The following is an 18,112-nucleotide window of genomic DNA, read 5'->3' as shown; positions in this document are numbered from 1 at the left end:
TTATTTTTTGCGTACTTGCCAAAAGTATGAAAGATAAGTCCAATTCGATCTGCAATGTTCTTGATATGTTGGGTCCAAGTAAGAGTTGGGTCTAGAGTAATTCTCAAGTATTTTAAAGATTTAGCTACTCTAATAGATTTGCCATTCATCTTGATTGTTGGGACACGGGCATATAAATTTTTACTACGAGGTTTATTGAACATAATACACTTGGTTTTGTGAGCATTGAAGCTAAGTTTGTTGTTTTCTCCCCAAGTGCAAATGTTTTTTAATACCAAGTCTGCTCTGTGCTCTAGCCCTGCTCTGGAATTACTGCCGATAAGTAGGATTACATCATCGGCATAAGCTGTGATGGAATCTTGTCTGAAGTCCTCATTAAGAAAAGAATCAAATGCAATGTTCCATAGGGTGGGGCCGCGAAGGTGGAGTGTGGCTGCCCTGTGGGCAGCCACACTCCACCTTCCGCACACACTTGTGATCGCCATATTGGAGGATGGCCACTCTGTCATTTAGATAGTCTTTGATAAGTTTGTATAGGTTAGAAGGGCAGTTGATATCTTTAAGATGCTGTAAGATGAGAGGCCACCAGGCATGGTCAAAGGCCTTGGAGATATGTAGACTGATTCCTAGGATGTATTTATAGTTGTTGGGTAAGGACTTGATGTTGCTGATGACTGTGTTGATGGCTTGGGGGCACAACGTTGGGGTCTGAAACCATATTGGTGGTTGCTGAGGTAATTGCCTTTTTCAACATGTTAGATGAGTCTGTTATTAATTAGTTTTTCCAAGCCCTTTCCCATTACTGGTAAAAGAGAAATTGGGCGGTAGTCATCAGGGTTGTCTGGTTTAGGAATGGGTATAATATTGGCAATTTTCCAGGCTTTGTGGAAAATACCATGCTCTAGACAGCTATTGAAAATCTGTAGTAGGGCATCGGGAATGAGTCTCCAAATTTGCTTGGCAATATCTGTTGTGATATAGTCCACACCAGGGGCTTTACCTCGTTTGAGAGTGTTGAATATGTGATTTATATCCCCATAAATGAATGGCAGCATGTCTGCAGTATTTATATTATCATGGGTGTTGTTTCTAATATTACTATGGAAGTTGTTGTCCAGTTCAGGTGGGTCTCTAAAGCAGAAGTTATCCATTTGGGCCTGAAGTGTCTCCTCCAGGTTTTTAGTATATGTATCATTAATATTAGTCGTAGAAATAATGTGACTGTGTCGTAGCTTGTTGGTACATAATTTCATGATGTAGCCCCAAGGATTATTAGAGGCCTTGGAGCAGTAGTCACGCCAGGATTTGAGCTTGGATTTCTTAATTTCCTTCTTGTAGATCCGTTGATGTTGAAGGTATTGAGTTCTGAGGGTAGATCGTTTGGGTTCCATGAAAGTACGTTGGTATATTTTGCGGAGTTGGTTGTTGGTCTTGAAGGTCGGAAAGGATATGATTCCACCATGGACCTGTCTTCCTTTAGGGGAAGTCCTAGGAATGTAGAGTTCACAGGCGTTGGAGATGAGCTGTATGTTGGTGTCCAGTGAGTGACAAGTAGAGTCTATATTCTGGTTGTTGGAGTCTACAAGATGTGTAGTGAGATAGCGTTGAATTTCAAGCCAGTCAGCACGAGAGATGTTAAACTTTCTGTTGCGGTTAGGATAGGTGGGTGTCTTGGAGGTGAAGGTGATGTAAGAGTGCCCAGAAAGAGAGTCTTCCGAGAGAACCTTCCAGTCAGAGATGAGGGGTTGGTAGTTGGTGGAACATGACATAATGTCGATCCAGCTTTTTCCTCTGCTGGAGGTAAAAGTAGGTGGAGAGAACGGGTTGTTGATGACTAAAAGGTTATTAGAAGCAAAGAAATCCTCAAGAATGTTACCTCTGTTGTCAAGCTGATTACTCCCCAGCAAGGGGAGTGAGAATTTGAGTTTCCAGCAATGATGATGTTCTCCCCTGGAAGCAGTTGATAATATTTTGTATCTTAGAAAGGATGTTGTTGATGTTATCACTGAGTGGGCAGTAGATGTTAACCACAATAAGCCTTCCTAACTTGGTGCTGACGTCACTGCAAACAATATGCTCGCTGCCGAGATGTCTATGGTGAAGGACAGTAAGGTCCTTGCTGACAATGATGTTCATTGCCCAAGGGTAACCATTAGTGCTTTGATAAGTGCTGCAGTATTTCGGTAGACAAGCGGGAGTGTTCCGGATACAGTATGGCTCTTGCGTGAGTATGATATCGTAATTACTGAGCTGAGTGTTGAGAAGAGATGTGGCGCTAATGCCTCTGTCTAGATTGATTTGCAGAAAACAAATTTTAGAGTTGTCAATCTCTTCCATATTCAGTTCTTGAGATTATTTCTTGTTTGTTTTTCAGGTAAGCTGGGCAAGAGCTTTCACGGGCATTATGATTGGTTTTGTTCTTCTTAAGGGTCTTGCAGTTGATACAGGTGGGTTTGTCATTTCTATTGGGACAGTCTTTGAAAGTATGTTCTCCACAGCAATGGCTGCAGGTTGCAATGATTTGTGTACATGTTTTGGTGGTATGCCCAAATCTACAGCAACGGTAGCATTGAACAATAGGACAGAAATCCACCACTTTGCATTTAGACCATTCTAGACTTAGTTTGCCTAGAATTAGCAGCAGTTTTCTAAGATGTGGCGATACTTCTACTGCCCAGTTAATGTAAGCACTATTTTTCTTTCCTGTGGCAAACTTTACAGAGAACGAGTCCCTCAATTCCTCCTCTGTGAGATATTGACTAATGATGTCACTCTGGCTATATATAAGTCTAGGTAGTTCGTCACGAGTGATTTTGGCATATAGTGACATATGGCAATCTTTTCTTAGGTATTCTAGCAGAAACCTCGGGTATTTTATCTTCAATGTATTTTTGTAATATTCTGACATCCTCCATATTCCTTAGATCGATGGCAAGTCCACCACATGGAATGTTGCTAATTTTCTCAATGCCAATGCAGAGATGGGAGGGCTTGACTTTTTCCTGTATTACTTTCCTTAATTTGTTGCAGCTTTTATCATCCCCATTGCTGTAAAGGAGTAAGACTTCAGATTTAGCCATGGGAGTTTTAATGTTGTTGTGAGGCTCCGGAAGTAGGTCGAAATTTGNTTTATACAGGTATCCCTTGTATAACACGGTAATTAAATTTCAAAAAGTGCTGTGTTATGTGAATTCATGCTATATGAAACAAAGGACTAGTGAAAAACATTATATAGTATAACAAATCAAAAGTATCTTACATAAACTTAATAGAAGTTAAGTTCCAAAAGTTTACAAAAGTATATCATTCTTTTTTGTTATTAAGAGAAATATGTTTATTAAAGCAACCAATGATTTATTTTCAATCAATAAGTAACTAACAATCACAATCAAAATTACTCTATTACATGATAATATTAATTTTATTTAAATGAGGGCGTTTATCGTCATCTTCTGAGCTTTTCTGTTGATCTTGATCAGAAATATCAGTAACATCTTCATTTTTTTTTATTGTAAAAAATTTTATAGATGATAAAATAAAAATAAAAACATGTTACTAATTGAAAATTTGTTCAGTTAAGTACCGAGCAGTTTTTTCCCACAATTTCTGTTCAAATACCAAGATACCTTTGAATACTACTGGGGATGCTGAAAAGGACAAGTTTTGGGAAAAGTTAAGATACATCTTGATGAATGTGACCCTTAGGAGCATGTGATTATAACTGTAGATATGAATGGATGTAATTTAAAATATTAATACTAATACTGAAACAATTGACATTAAAAGCATATCTTTCATACTTTTCCTTTTACATAGAATGCATATAACATAAAAGCATACCTTTTTAAATGTTGATGAATGTTAAATGAAGCAGGTTTATGAATAAACCAAAAAGTTTGTTTATCATAAATAAACTGGAAAAGTATGAAAGGTATGGTTTTAATGAATGGATGGGTGGTTGTGAAGAGAGGTGTCAGAGAGAGTGCTAGGTCAATATGGTGATCCCCAAGTGAACAGTAATGGAGAGCAATTGCTTGAGTTCCATGTGGAGAGAGACCTAGGGATGTCCAACATCTTTTTTCCACACAAGACCAATAATTATCAGTACATATGGGAAAATCATACAAAAGGTCAAAAGAGTATAATAGATTTTGTTTTGTATGATGATAGATTGAGAGGTATAGTGGAGGATATGAAAGTTATGAGAGGAGCTGACTGTAGCTGACCATTACTTAGTGGTATTGAGGGTTCAACTGAAGATTGAGTGGTGGAACAAAAGGAAGAAACAGTGGTTCTGCATTCTTATATACAGGGTGGACCAATGAAAACGAAACGGCAGAGTTATCGTGTTTGTCCAAGCAAATTGCTCGGACAGGTTGATTTTATTCTCAAGGGGGACATCTGCAATAAAGTTTTTGCGATTCTGAATACAACAGATAACAAAAAATTTTAAAAACTCATTCATTCTTTTCCAAAATAAATGTTTGTTTAGTTAATAAAAAAATGAATGAGATTTTAAAATTTTTTGTTATCTGTTGTATTCAGAATCGCAAAAACTTTATTGCAGAAGATGTCCTCCTTGAGAATAAAATCGACTGTCCGAGCGATTTGCTTGGACAAACACAATAACTCTGCCGTTTCGTTTTTGTTGGCCCACCCTGTATTTACAAATATAAACAAACCCAATAATTATATATTATAAATATATACCGTATTTTGACGATTATAAGTCGCACTTTTTTTACTACTTTTTGGGGCTCAAAATCATGGTGCGTCTTATACTCGACAGATAACCATTTTTACAGTGAAATTATCTATAGTAGTGGTCCACTCTAGGGACCAACCTGTGCAAGGGTCCGTTAAGCAGATGGTCCCTCAACCGAATGGCTAGAGTACCTAGATTATTAGAGTAGCGACACACGAGTCATCGCCGTCATATTCTGTCGACTGTCATCACGTCACTTCTGGTTTACATTAAGAAATGACGATTATTTCAGTTTAATAAAGGTATTGATTCATCCATCCGTCATATTCTTAAATAAAAAAAACGAATAAAATGCATCTTTAGACAATTCCATTAAACTTTATTAAACTGATTATTTCAGTTTAATAAAGGTATCGATTCATCCATCCGTCATATTCTTGAATAAAAAAAACGAATAAAATGCATCTTTAGACAATTCCATTAAAAAAGATTTTTTCTAAATTTTTTGTCTCAAAATAGAGGTGCGTCTTATACTTGACAGCGACTTATACTCATCAAAATACAGTAAACCCAATAGTTATAAAAAAAATGACATATATTTATTAAAAAAGTNGTGTTTTAAAATTTTATTTATTATATTGACATTATTTTTAATTTTCATTAGAGTATTAATTGTATTATTTAAATTAGAGTTTTATTAGTTGTATTATTTGCAGCATTCTTACATGTATTGGAACATTGCTTGATAGTGTCACTAGCTCTTCAGAATTTTTTGAACTATGCAGAATGTCAGTTCTTTTTTAAAGATTGTTTGGAGAACAATAACTGGTTAGAAATGGTCTGAAAAATGAATGAGAAGTGTGGTTTTTTTTAGCTTGTTCCTTTTTCCTCACGAGAAGTCAGCATCCCTAATTGTAATCTGAATTATTTTTATTTCTGTGGCACTAATTTGTGTGTGGTTTTTACTTTGGTGTCTCTGTCCTTTGGGCATTAAGAGAATTTGCATTAATCATACCCATCATGAGAGCAGCAAGGTGGTGAGGGACAGAACTTAACTTAGGGGCTGTCCATAAATTACGTAAGGTATTTTGGGGTGGGTGGGGATCAAGGATTTCTTACTCGGGTAGGGGGTAATAGATCTCATCTTACGTAATATTCTTATTTTTATTTTTTGATCTCGTTGAGTGGTGGCGTTTTGAATTTGGCTTCAATTTGGCAGTTTCTATTTAAGAACGCTCGTTGTCTCATATGACATGATAGAGTAATAATGCTAGCAGATTCATGCTCTACACATTTTTTGTCATGGGAGAAAGGCTGTGCGGTGGTTTCTCTCTCTTGTTTTTTATTAGAATAAGTGCACCACTCCTATGGGTATATAACACTAAGAATACATAAACCAAATTACATGATACAAAGTAAACATAAAATTAGTATTCAGCTTTTAGTGAAAACTAAAACCTAAAACTAGATATTAGAAATTATAAATAGTCTTTTCTTCCATATTTTTTGAATATATTTGTAAAAAGTATCAAACAGTGGTTTCTGAACAAGCTTATCAAGTGGACATGGCCACCTGAAACCAAGCATAAAAATTTCTAATTTCAGAATAAGTCTATCTTGATTGTAAATTGGACAATGATAGATCTTATGGTCGACGATGTCTAGGTTTTCTGTAGAGCACAAAAGCAAGCAGCAGTTTCTGCCCGGTTACATCACCAGGTAGCTTCTAAAATTACCATGCTCAGTAAGTAGTTGAGCAGTAGCAAACATTAAATCTCTAAATAGTGATGAGAACCTACATTCAACACTAGGAAAATAAAGTCTTGTTATTCTACCAGATTTACTGCTCAACTACTTTTACTAATTCCACTTTTGCATAGCATTGTCACGAATATAATTTTTAAGGCTGCTACATGAGAGAAGGATGTGAGTGTAGTCCAAATCAGTGTCCTTTGCAGCTGACTTAACCTCAAAGTTGGCTTTTTCATTTCCTAGTATGCCAGTATGACCAGGAACATATATTAAAGTTATTTTATTTATAAGATTTTTAGTATGGTGCTGGATATATGTGATTTTATTGCTATTGCAGTTGGGATTTAATAGAGCGTTTAGGACAGACTGAGAATCACTGTAAATGTTGATAGACAGAGTTTCGTTTGGTAGTGAAGTGGCCCACTGAACAACTTGGTAGTCAGCATCTTCTTCAGCTTGAAAGATAGAGGTATGTGGGATGTATCTGTACCTTCTAACATATTTTTGGCAAAATATGTCAGTTTGGAGGAAGATACAGATACTTGAGCAACAAGAAGGGAGCTTTTGGACCCATCTGTGTAGATATTAATGTCTGTATGATTATCCATGGAGGAAGCAGATGACACCAAATAACCTTGTTTACAGGATGATGATCAGAGATAGTAGGGTAATTGCAATGTGGTAGGATATGAACAGCCATAGATAGTTCTGATGTAGTAGTTTAGAACCTTTTCTACAATACATAGTGGTAAAGGAAGGAGCTCTGCATTAGTAAAAATAGTTCTGCAGCACTTTGAAATTCTAATGTCAAACTGGCTTTGAAAAGAGAGTAATTTACTTGCTACTGAATTTTTACTAGTTACATGACCACAGCCAGAGGCCGGGTAAAGTAGCTTTGGTTGTATTGTCTCATTATATAGAGTTTTACAAGCTTTATGATTTATTCCCCAGTGCACCTAACACATTTTAGTAGCATGTAGTTATTTTTCTTGACCTTAGCCAAGATATAATCTATATGGCAAAGTAATGTGGTTTCTCTCTATTCTCTCTTGTTTCATTTTGTATGATGTTTCTGTTTACACGTGCACTAGCTAGTCGATCTGGCAAAGTTTTTGCGTCTTTTGCAAAAATTAAAATTAATATAAAAATAAATATTATGACGTTGATTAATGATAATAATAATAATAATAATGTTAATAATTAAAAAATAAAGTTCTTAAAATAAATTGTTCATTCAAATTCATTAAATTTTTATATTTTAAAATTTGTTCACATAAAATCTTTTATAAATAATAGTACATATTAATTAACTAATTAATAATTATATATTTTGAACCTAAGGTTTTTAGGGTTTCATAAAAAAAATTTTTTTGGTTAAAATCTTTCTATAAAATATTACGTAAGATAGGGAAGGGGAGGGGATCAAAGAAAATATTATGGTTTCTTACACGGGTGGGTGGGGTCTAGAATGGCCGAAATCGCCCTTACGTAATTTATGGATGGTCCCTTATCTGGAACAGAAAAACTTCTGGGGTTGTTCATCTGGTTTGGTTTGGGTTCTCAGAACAGTAGGCTGACATCTTAACTAACTTGGCCGTCTGACTATATCATCATCATCATCATCAAGGGCAAAAAAAAATTTTCTCTAGTTTGTAGGTTTTTTTGTCTCTCGTTACATTTCAAGTTAGTGTTTTTTTCACACTGTGTTCAGAATTTGTATCTTTGAAAGTTGACAACTATATTACCAGATTATATGTAGAATTAAATAAGTAAATAAATTATAATTAATAGATTTTCAAGTTAGAGTTTATAATAGTTTTAGCTTTTTTTTTTAAATGTCAGAATTAATGAAACCAGAATTTCCACTAATTGTAGTCTTTTCTACTAACTCCGTTTGTAGCTCAAACTCTGCAAGCCTGGAATATATTTAAAAAATAGCAACGACCTGAACTTTAAAAGAAATTCCAGGATATTCTATTGTAAACTGTAACTTTTTCAAGCTACACAGGAGATCTTTTTCAGGATTCTCTAAATTCGAATGCAGAAATGGAACATTTTTAAGAAATATTTGAAAAAACATATAAATGAGAATTTTTTAAAGAATTCTCTCTCTCAAAAAATTTTTTTAAAATAAATTTAAATTGATTAAATCAAATTTAAATCTCTTCAAAATAATTTTTTAATTTGACTGTTCTTTTTGCCTGGCGTAAGATAATTGTCTTCCTCTTTGAAATTAATGCAATGGCTGCTTTATTCAGATTTGATCTAGATTATAACCACAACATGAAAAGCTTATATAAAGAAATTGCCCTTTACAGAGGTGATAAATTAGCATATAGGCATGTTCCCACTATCTATAACATCCTCAGAAACAGAAAGGACAACATCAACATGCTTAGGGTTTCAGGTGTTTATAGGATTACACTGAGAGACAATAGATTCGAGTGTGATCTTGAGTACATCAGCGCCACTACACGATCACTCAAAGTAAGGCTGGCAGAACACAAGTATGATATTAGTAAAGGAAAATACAACATCGTCCTAGCCAGGTATGCAGCATACAATGGTCAGGTATGCTGCAGACATTCAAGCCCATCTAGACCAAGCTTCTATCATATGACAATCTAAGCATGACGACCAAATAAGGACACTGGAAGCTCTCAAAATATTCAAATCTGAAAAAAGCAGTCATTGCATTAATTTCAAAGAGGAAGGGATTCCTGGCAATCCTTATACCACAGGAAACAGTCAAATTAAAAAATTATTTTGAAGAGATTTTTTTTAAAAAAAACTTTGAGAGAATTCTTTAAAAAATTCTTATTTATATATTTTTTCAAATAATTCTTAAAAACATTACATTTCCACATTCCAATTTAGAGAATCCTGAGGAAGATCTCCTGTGCAGATCGAAAATGTTAGAATTTACAAAAGAATATCCTGGAATTTCTTTAAGGTTCAGTTTGTTGCTATTTTTTAAACTCCATTTGAATTTCATTATGTAATTAGCTAATGTCCTTTTTTTTATTTTTCTCTTTATAGCTAAATGAGTAAACAAATGAGTAAAAAGAGATTTATAAAGAGTCCGTTTATTTCATTAAATTTTATACAATTTATGCATTTTATTAGTTTGTATCTTGTATGTTTTGTTTCTACTTATGTTATCTATCATTCATAAAGTGATAAAGGTTTTAAGAGGGGTTGTTTTGTTGGATATCTAGAGAAAGGAAGGAGTTACAGAAAGTTGAACGAACTGGGACTAGAGGAGGGGAGGGGAGGGAAAGTAAAAATTTTGAGAAATATGTGGATGTAATTTATGGGCAGTCTTATAAGGAAAATACAGAGCTTATAAAATGAGCATAAAATTCTAATTTAAATTTCTGTAGAAGTAATTTGTATTATACATGATTTAATATTATATTTAGTATAACCTAATTTCACTTTAATTGAAAAAATCTTCAGTTATGGAGATATTAAATTTAATATTTTGATTTTTCAGATAAAATGAAATAGAAGATTTCCTTAATATTTCAAACTGAAATTAATTATGATTAAAATAATTGATTATAAAACCAAGTGAAATGAGTGAAAAATTTGACAGTGAAAGCAGTATGCTTAAGGAAAATACTGCAATAACAGCAGTAATACAAGAAAACATTAATCAAACAAATGGTGACAATAAAAAATTAATTAGCAATGAACAAACTGAAGAAAAAAATATACAGGATGATTTAAATACTATAAAAGAATCATATAATTTAAACAAATCTAATCAAGCTGTTCATGAAGAAAGCATACCTAAAGATGAAAAACTTCATGATAAATGTCATGTTTTTACAACAAAAATAGATAATGATTTAAAATGTTCTCTATGTTTAAAATCTTTTAAAAATAAGAGAAAATTAAAAACACATCTCTATCTTTGCCATTGTGTGATTGAAAACATTGTTTCATTGCAAGACAATTTATTTCCAACTCAGGAACCAGTGCACTCAACCAGTGAATCAGATAGTGAAATTTATGATTTTATTTCCAATGGAAACATTAATAATTCTGTTTGTGTTGCTGAGATATCAGATAAACAAAGTGATTCCATGAATATAATAAAAAATAACAATTTTAATTGGAAAAATAAAAGAATAAATAATTTTTTTGCTGATGCTCTTCGTGAATTAGAAGTTGCCAATACACTTATTGATCTTCAAGTTCTAAATTCACATAAACAAGTAATGGAAAATGGAATTGATGAAAACAAAAATAAGAATCTTCTTCAACTTTTAAATTTATCTGATACAAATTGTTTGAACAAAAAAACAAATTTTCATAATGGAAGTATATTACAAAAAGTAATTGCAAATAAAAATACTCTGACAAGTAATTCTGAAGAAAATTCAATGTCAAAAAATGAAGCTAAAAAATTTGTAAATATGGTTGAGACAAAATCTGAGAGTGAAATAAATAATTTTGAAGTTTCTGATTTTAATAAATGTAATGAAATAGATATGAATATTACTGATAAAGATGAAATTAATTCATCAAATTCTGAAAATTTAGAAAATAAAGGTGACACAATAATAGAAAATAAAGAATGCGAAACAATTTCAAAAAGTAACTTGATATCTAATTGTCTTAATCCAACATTAAACTCTTTACCTCTGTTTCCTTATATAAATTTTCCACTGATAAATTCATTATCTAATGGAAATTTTCCATTACAGGAATTATCTCATTTGAAAAATAACATTAGAATTGATGATGAAACAGTTTTAGTTACTAAATTGGAAGGAATTCATCCTACTACTAAACAGTCTTATGTTTTATATAAATGCTGTCTGTGTGGAAATGTATTTTCTGCACTAGATACTCTTCATAATCATGTAGGAGGTCATGGCAATAATAAAGAAAAAAATTGTGGAAAATGTGGTGCAATTTTTAAATGTGATGGACAGCTTGAGATACATAATCAATTACACCAAGCTATTGAAACAAATTCTTTGTTATCTTTAACACCAGGATTGTTTCTAACACCATTTGGAACACTGTGTTCTCAAGTAGATAATCAGATTAATCAAGAAACACCATCAGTCTCCGGTTTTAATAAACTAGATCCCTATTGGTCAATGATACAACAAATTTATGCAGGATATTCAGGAAATATCTATCCTTTCCTAACTGTTGGAAATTTGCCATTTTTTGGAAATTCTCAACATTCTTTAATAAATGAAATAATTAATAATAATACATCAGCTAAATCACCAGTGGAAAACTTAAATAAAGTTCCAATAAATAAACCTGTGTATAAATGTAGCTTTTGTCCTAAAATATTTGATCGTGTATTTTCACTGCAAAGACATGAACGAGTACATACTGGCATAAAACCATGTTCCTGTAAAATTTGTGGAAGGGGATTTAGTGAGAAAAGAAATTTACGACATCATGTCATTCGTTTTCATTCAGATAGTAATCGAAAAGAATTATTATGGCGTGCTCATAGACAGAAAAGTCGATTGAAAAGTGCCCATGGACCAAAAAAGTTAGTCTCCTTTTTGAAAAGAGCTGCTACATGTATTTTAAATTCTATGGGACAGAACAAACTAGATTGTAATGAAGATTCTTCACCTGACAGTGCATCTGAGTTAAAAGCTTCAGAAACATTACAATCATCATTTTCTACAGTATTTGATGAACATAAAAATTCTGAAACCAGTATTAAATTAAGCAAGGATAAACAAAATGATACATTTGAGGAGAATAGACAATTTAAAATTAATATGCTTTCTCAAAATAATAATTTGACATCTAATTTATTTAATAAATCAAACTATCAAGAAATTACTCAAGATGGAAACTTAGAAAAATTATTTATGGAGAGAACTAATAAAGGTATGATTTAAGATGTTTTTATCTTTAACTTACTTTAATACATACTTAATTTATTAAATATAGAATTAAATTGTTTTATATTATTGAAAAATATATCGTAAGATTTTTGATTTTTACATTATTGTAAACTTTAATTTTCAGATTTGCCTATATAAATGTAATGTCAAATATAAAAAAAAATAAAACAAAGTAAAATTAATTAATTGAGCACTTATCAAATTTAATAAATGTTTTTGAATTCTTTCTGAATATAAACCAGACCAAACTGGATAACATAAATCAATTGAATCATAGTGTTGCCACCAGGCCGGTTTTTAAATTCATGGTCTGGATTGATTATTAGTTTGTCTGGTTTTCATAGAAATCGTGAAATTATGATAAAACAAAATAAATTTATAAAAATATTTGTGAGTATTTTATTTTAACAGTTAAACACTTTAACNGATTGATTATTAGTTTGTCTGGTTTTCATAGAAATCGTGAAATTATGATAAAACAAAATAAATTTATAAAAATATTTGTGAGTATTTTATTTTAACAGTTAAACACTTTAACTTCACAACCCCACCCAAACTTATTCTCATCTTATCCCTAGGCTAAGAGTGACAGAAAATGTACTTTTAAAATTCTAACTTGCAAATATCTCTGGCAAATATTAGGTCTGTTCCAACACAAGTCCCTAACTGGTTTAAAACTGGCATGTGCATTATTCAGTTCTTGGATGTAAAATGACATTGTGCATGCCTTGTACGGTTTCAAATTCAAACCAGTTAGGAACTTGTGTTGGAACAAACCTATTTTCTGGGTCAGCAATTTTGAAAAGGTGGAAACACTAATTGAATCAAAACCATGTAACTCCATAAAAGTGATTTATTTTAACTCCACACAGTTGTCATGCTCATGTAATGAAGTTTTAGACATGATAACATCTTTTGTTAGGATTATGTCCCTACATATGACAGTTTATACATTCCAAATTTGTAACATTCTTCAGTTTGAACTATGTCCTATTCTTTGCATCCATTTGATGCTCATATTGTTCTGAGTAATGTTACCTGAGAAAGAGCTTTAAATATGATCAAAAGCATTTGAAATAAGTTATTTGCTGGAGTTATATTTTTTGATTTAATTTATTTTTTCTGAATGTTGGAATGGAAGAGTTGCAAATATTTATTATAAAAATATGCAAATTATTTTATATTTTTAGATTTGTTATTAAAGATTTAGAAAGAATAAAAATACATTTTTATTTATTAAAATAAATTTATTATAATATATTCTTATATAGACAATATTCATAAAGGATAAAAGGTCTATAAGGATTATTATTCATCATTTTGTGAATAGTGATCTTCTTATATAGGTATTTCTGATAATATTAATAACTATAATAGAATCTATGCCAGAATAATAATTATATACTTGAAAAACACACTTTTGAGTACAATTCTGGTCTTGTTTTTCTTTTCAATAAAGGTTTTCAGCTGTTTTGTTAAGCCTGCTCCAGGTCTGTCAAAGATTCTAAATGTCAATATTCTATATTGGAATGTCTGCTTGAGTGATCATTTGAGTGGAAATTCTAATACAGAACATCAACATTTACAGTCTTTGACAGACATGAAGCAGGCTTATCAAAGGAGCGGAAAACATTTGTTGGTAAGAAAAATAAGACCTGATTTGTACTCAAAGATATATTTTTTCAAGTATTAATAATAGTCTGTTATGAGCTAAGTATTCAATAAAATAATACTACCTAGTTCTTTTAATTCATTCAGAATGTAGCACATTATAGTTTACCAATCAGTAAATATTTTTTATTTGAACAGATATTTAGATTTATTGTAAAAGATTAATTACAACAAAATACATTTGTATGTATTGTTTTATCTGTGGCTAAATGATGATTAATAAATTTTCATAGAAATATTATTAACATTTGGTTAAAATTATAGAGGAAAAATAAATAGAAGTTAAAACTTATGGCTGCTTATTTCATAAGCATATAAATATTTTTATATTGATACCAAAATTAAATTATAAAGCAATGAGAATAATGTGTGGAAATAAATTTCATAAAATAAAAATAAAGCATTTAACTAGAATTATTTGTAAGATACATTAATCTTACAGAAAACAATTATAATGTGAAACTTTGCACTATACTGTTAAACAAATAAGAACTACTTGATTAAAAATATCAAAATTGTTTAATTTGATGTGTTTTCTGCTTTAGTTCAAACCTCAGTGCACATGTAAATTAAATGCAGCATAATAATTCTTTAGATGCGATCAATTCTCTGTGTAATATCATTATCTCTGAGAATGATCCTTTAACTATTTGTGATTATATAATTTTCCTTTCCATTAAGATAGAAATAAGTTTGTGTCATGTGGTGTTTGTGGGTTTGTTGATCCAGAAGGGGGAGTTCATTAAACTTGCATTGGGATGTACGAGGGGTGTAGAACTGTGGGCAGTGGTATAGGAGATACTGACTCAGATACCTTTACAAATGGAACTTGTTTATTTTAGATATGAAAAGTTTACATGGTATTTCTTCTTGTTTCCTATGATGAAAATCATTAGTCTAATGAGATGATGTTATTGATTTGTTGGGGGCCCAGGGGCAGTGTCAGTGTCACGGGATGGCGTAGACAAAATGAAGGTTGAAACTTTGGCAATGAAGATACTACACAAGCCAAGAAGAGAGACACAGATCACTTTGGATGGCACACATTGTCTGAAATCTGCATTTCAACCTTAAAATCTGGGTTATTTAACGGATTTTATCCCAAACTTTTCTCCTCTGATTGGTCCTGATTCCCTCTCATCGTTCTCTGATTGGTTTCCTCCCGTGTTTCCAGGTGGAAATAAAAAATTCCAGATTGGATTGGGTCACAAGAAAGATCTGTCTTAAATGTTCAACCTGACACCATCCTTTGACTCTGATTGGGAGATGTTGATGGAACTCAAAATTTGTGCTTGTATTTTTGGTTACGTTCTCTTTCCTGACATTTTGGAATTTTAACGATTGAACACAACATTTTCTTTTCATCAAACCTCCTCATTTCTTAACTCAGTTTAACTTTGATCTTTTGTATACAAACCATCAGTGTCAAAGTTTGAACTCTTTGGCCTGATACTGATCTATTGCTTAATACGTGTAGGAGTTGCACTCAAGACCCACCTTTTTACTTTTGTATTGTGTTTATTCATTACGATTTCCTTTTTATTTTATCTTTAAACGTTTTTAGGGTGATCAATAATGGGATCGGACTCTATCTGGAACCTCACATATTTACCATATTTTTGTGTATATATTCTGCAATAAAATTGCTTGAACTGTCAGACTGTAGTGTGTAGTTAGATGTAAACAATAAACTAAATAATTAAATAAATAATTGGAGTAAAATTTTACCTACATTTAATATTTTTGTCAAAATAGACTTTATAACATATGGCCACTTGAAAAATCTGACATTAATATGTAGAATTTCTAATATTTACTGAAAATTAACTTATGAACAAGGACAGAAGAGAGGAATATATACAGATAATGAAAACAACATGAAAAAAATAACAACGAGACATTTAAGAGAGCTTAAATTTAATTGATTCTGGATACACACACACCACAATTGTAACACCATTCACCAGAAATGAGGTCCTTATCTTTTTAGATGAGTCTTAACTTGAGTTGGTCATATGTATCCTTAAATGCTTCATTTAACCCAATTTGTATAGGGTATTTTGGATTATAATTACACTTACCTTTACTTACTTGATTGCAGTGGCATACTGTGACATTTAATGATAGGGAAGTTGTGTTTTGTAAGAAGCCGACTTCCAGGACAATCAATTAATTGCTTATCAGTGATGGTCTAGGGTCCGTTCGTATGCAAGTGGTGGCGGAGGAGACAAGTATCTAACAAAAACCGTTTATTTTAACGTAAAATAAACTTATACTATGTACAAAATAGTTTGCTTTAGGACAATCAGCTGTTTGGACGTCCTGGGCGTTGTTGAGATTCTTTGATCGTCTATTGAAGGTAGTCCTAAGGCAGTGGCATTGACATGTCTAAAAGACAGGTGGGGAGACTACATCTGTTGGCATCGGTGACACGGCTTAAGTCTGAAGTGGCAGGGTTACAGGTTGGCACAATAGATGAGAAACTGAATTTTTTTTGTGCATTAATACACGGTGTTTTGGTTATTCAGAACACTAATTAACTAACTGAGTGCCAGGTATCCTTGATTGTTGGGGATTATATCAATCTCTGTTCTTTCTTTCGTTTATTTTGATTGGTCATTCTTTCTCAATCATGCTTTCTGAGTGGCTGGTCCCTTATTACTAAGTGTAACAGGACTCCTACCTGGAGTGCAAGAAAAGTCAAAATTGAAGATGAATTTGATCTTCCATTAATCATAGGACGACTTCCCTCAGCAATTTATGATTTCTGCGTTGCAGTTGATATAAACAAATGGGTGTCCGACTACAAATGATTTTTTCCTATCTTTTTTTAAACTAAATTTTTCTCTAAATTAACCATTTTTTTGCATATTTTGTGACAGTTTGGACCTATCTGGAACCTCACATTTCCATAAAAATTTTAAACAAATACTGGAAATGACAAAAATAAACAATTTATTTATTTTAATTCTAAAATTAAAATAAATAAATAATACATACATAATACAAATTGACATAATACAATTATAGAAAAACTTGTTTTTTTTTTTTTCTATAAATTAACTCTATTTGGTGATTTTTTTCCACAAAGTCATTAATTGCTTTGTCATAAAAGTCACTTGTTGATTCCATCAACATATTTAAAAGTTCTTTTTCTATCGAAAGTAAGGCTAGTGACGACAATCTTTCCTCCAACTAAGTGTTCCTTGTGAATGTATGAATTCACTTCATGGTTGAAAAACTGCACTCAACAGACACACTCATAGATGGTATCATAAAAATTAATGATTTTTATGATACCATCATGAAATTAATGAAATTAAATCATATAATTCTTTTAGTACATCTTTGTTTAGGTTGTCATTAATTATAAAATTTTTTATGTCTAAGAGTGACTTGCCAATATAGTCTGGACACTAATATCAATATTGCAATTCACTACATAATTTAGATAAATAAAAAAATTCTCCATAAAATTTATGTAAAGAGTTAAAATTCACTTCGGAAAATTGTTTTTCATAATATTTAAAATTATTAACATCTAAAAGTGATAAAAATTCTAAAGATTTTATGTCTGAAAATCTGGCAATACGACAGTACAGTACTGTTGAGGAAAATGGTAGATTTGTTATTTACCTTCTATTTTATTAATGAAAGATAATGAACTTGCTGTTCTAAATGAACTTATTTTGAGAGTGGTAGAAGCCAAGGAATTGCAAGTAGGGTTTTTTAATGTGTGTTTGTACGAATACATAAGAATGGGCACGGATCAAAGTCCACTAGGCGTGCTGAAGTCACTGTCTGAATACCGGCCGACATAAACTAACAGCCTGGATACGTTGGATGATGTTTCAGCAGAACCACGTGGGTGCTTTGCTGAGAGTGTTTGCCAGGATGAGATAGTTCAGTCCATAGTCTGCAAGTTCCAAGACAAAAGACAATGTGTTATATTTTATTACCGCTTCATTATTATTGCTACAAAGTGTAAGAAGTATTTAAGAAGTGGTTTAAGGGATGTGCAGAGTAGAATAAGGAAAGGTGAAAGAGGGAAATCAACAAACTAAATGGTTAACACATGTAAGGAACA

The 18,112-nt window shown here is 32.0% G+C and overlaps 1 protein-coding gene across 3 annotated transcripts in view; it reads left to right on the top strand.

Annotated features, from left to right (window-relative positions):
• The window catches only part of LOC111618956 (sal-like protein 1), a 71,646-nt gene that overhangs the window by 14,652 nt on the left and 38,882 nt on the right, over positions 1-18,112 (top strand). For all 3 annotated transcript variants that reach the window (XM_023360585.1, XM_023360584.1, XM_023360583.1), the window contains one exon: positions 9,954-12,337. In XM_023360585.1, coding sequence (XP_023216353.1) covers positions 10,036-12,337 — 2,302 coding nt within the window. In that variant the 5' untranslated portion in view covers positions 9,954-10,035. The remainder of the gene's footprint in view (positions 1-9,953; positions 12,338-18,112) is intronic.

Source organism: Centruroides sculpturatus, unplaced genomic scaffold (genome assembly GCF_000671375.1).
Source record: "Centruroides sculpturatus isolate CEXI.00-Female unplaced genomic scaffold, Cexi_2.0 scaffold66, whole genome shotgun sequence".
In the NCBI taxonomy this organism is placed as follows: Eukaryota; Metazoa; Arthropoda; class Arachnida; order Scorpiones; family Buthidae; genus Centruroides; species Centruroides sculpturatus.
The sequence above is the reverse complement of the archived record's forward strand: the minus strand, read 5'-3'. Positions and strand labels throughout refer to the sequence as shown.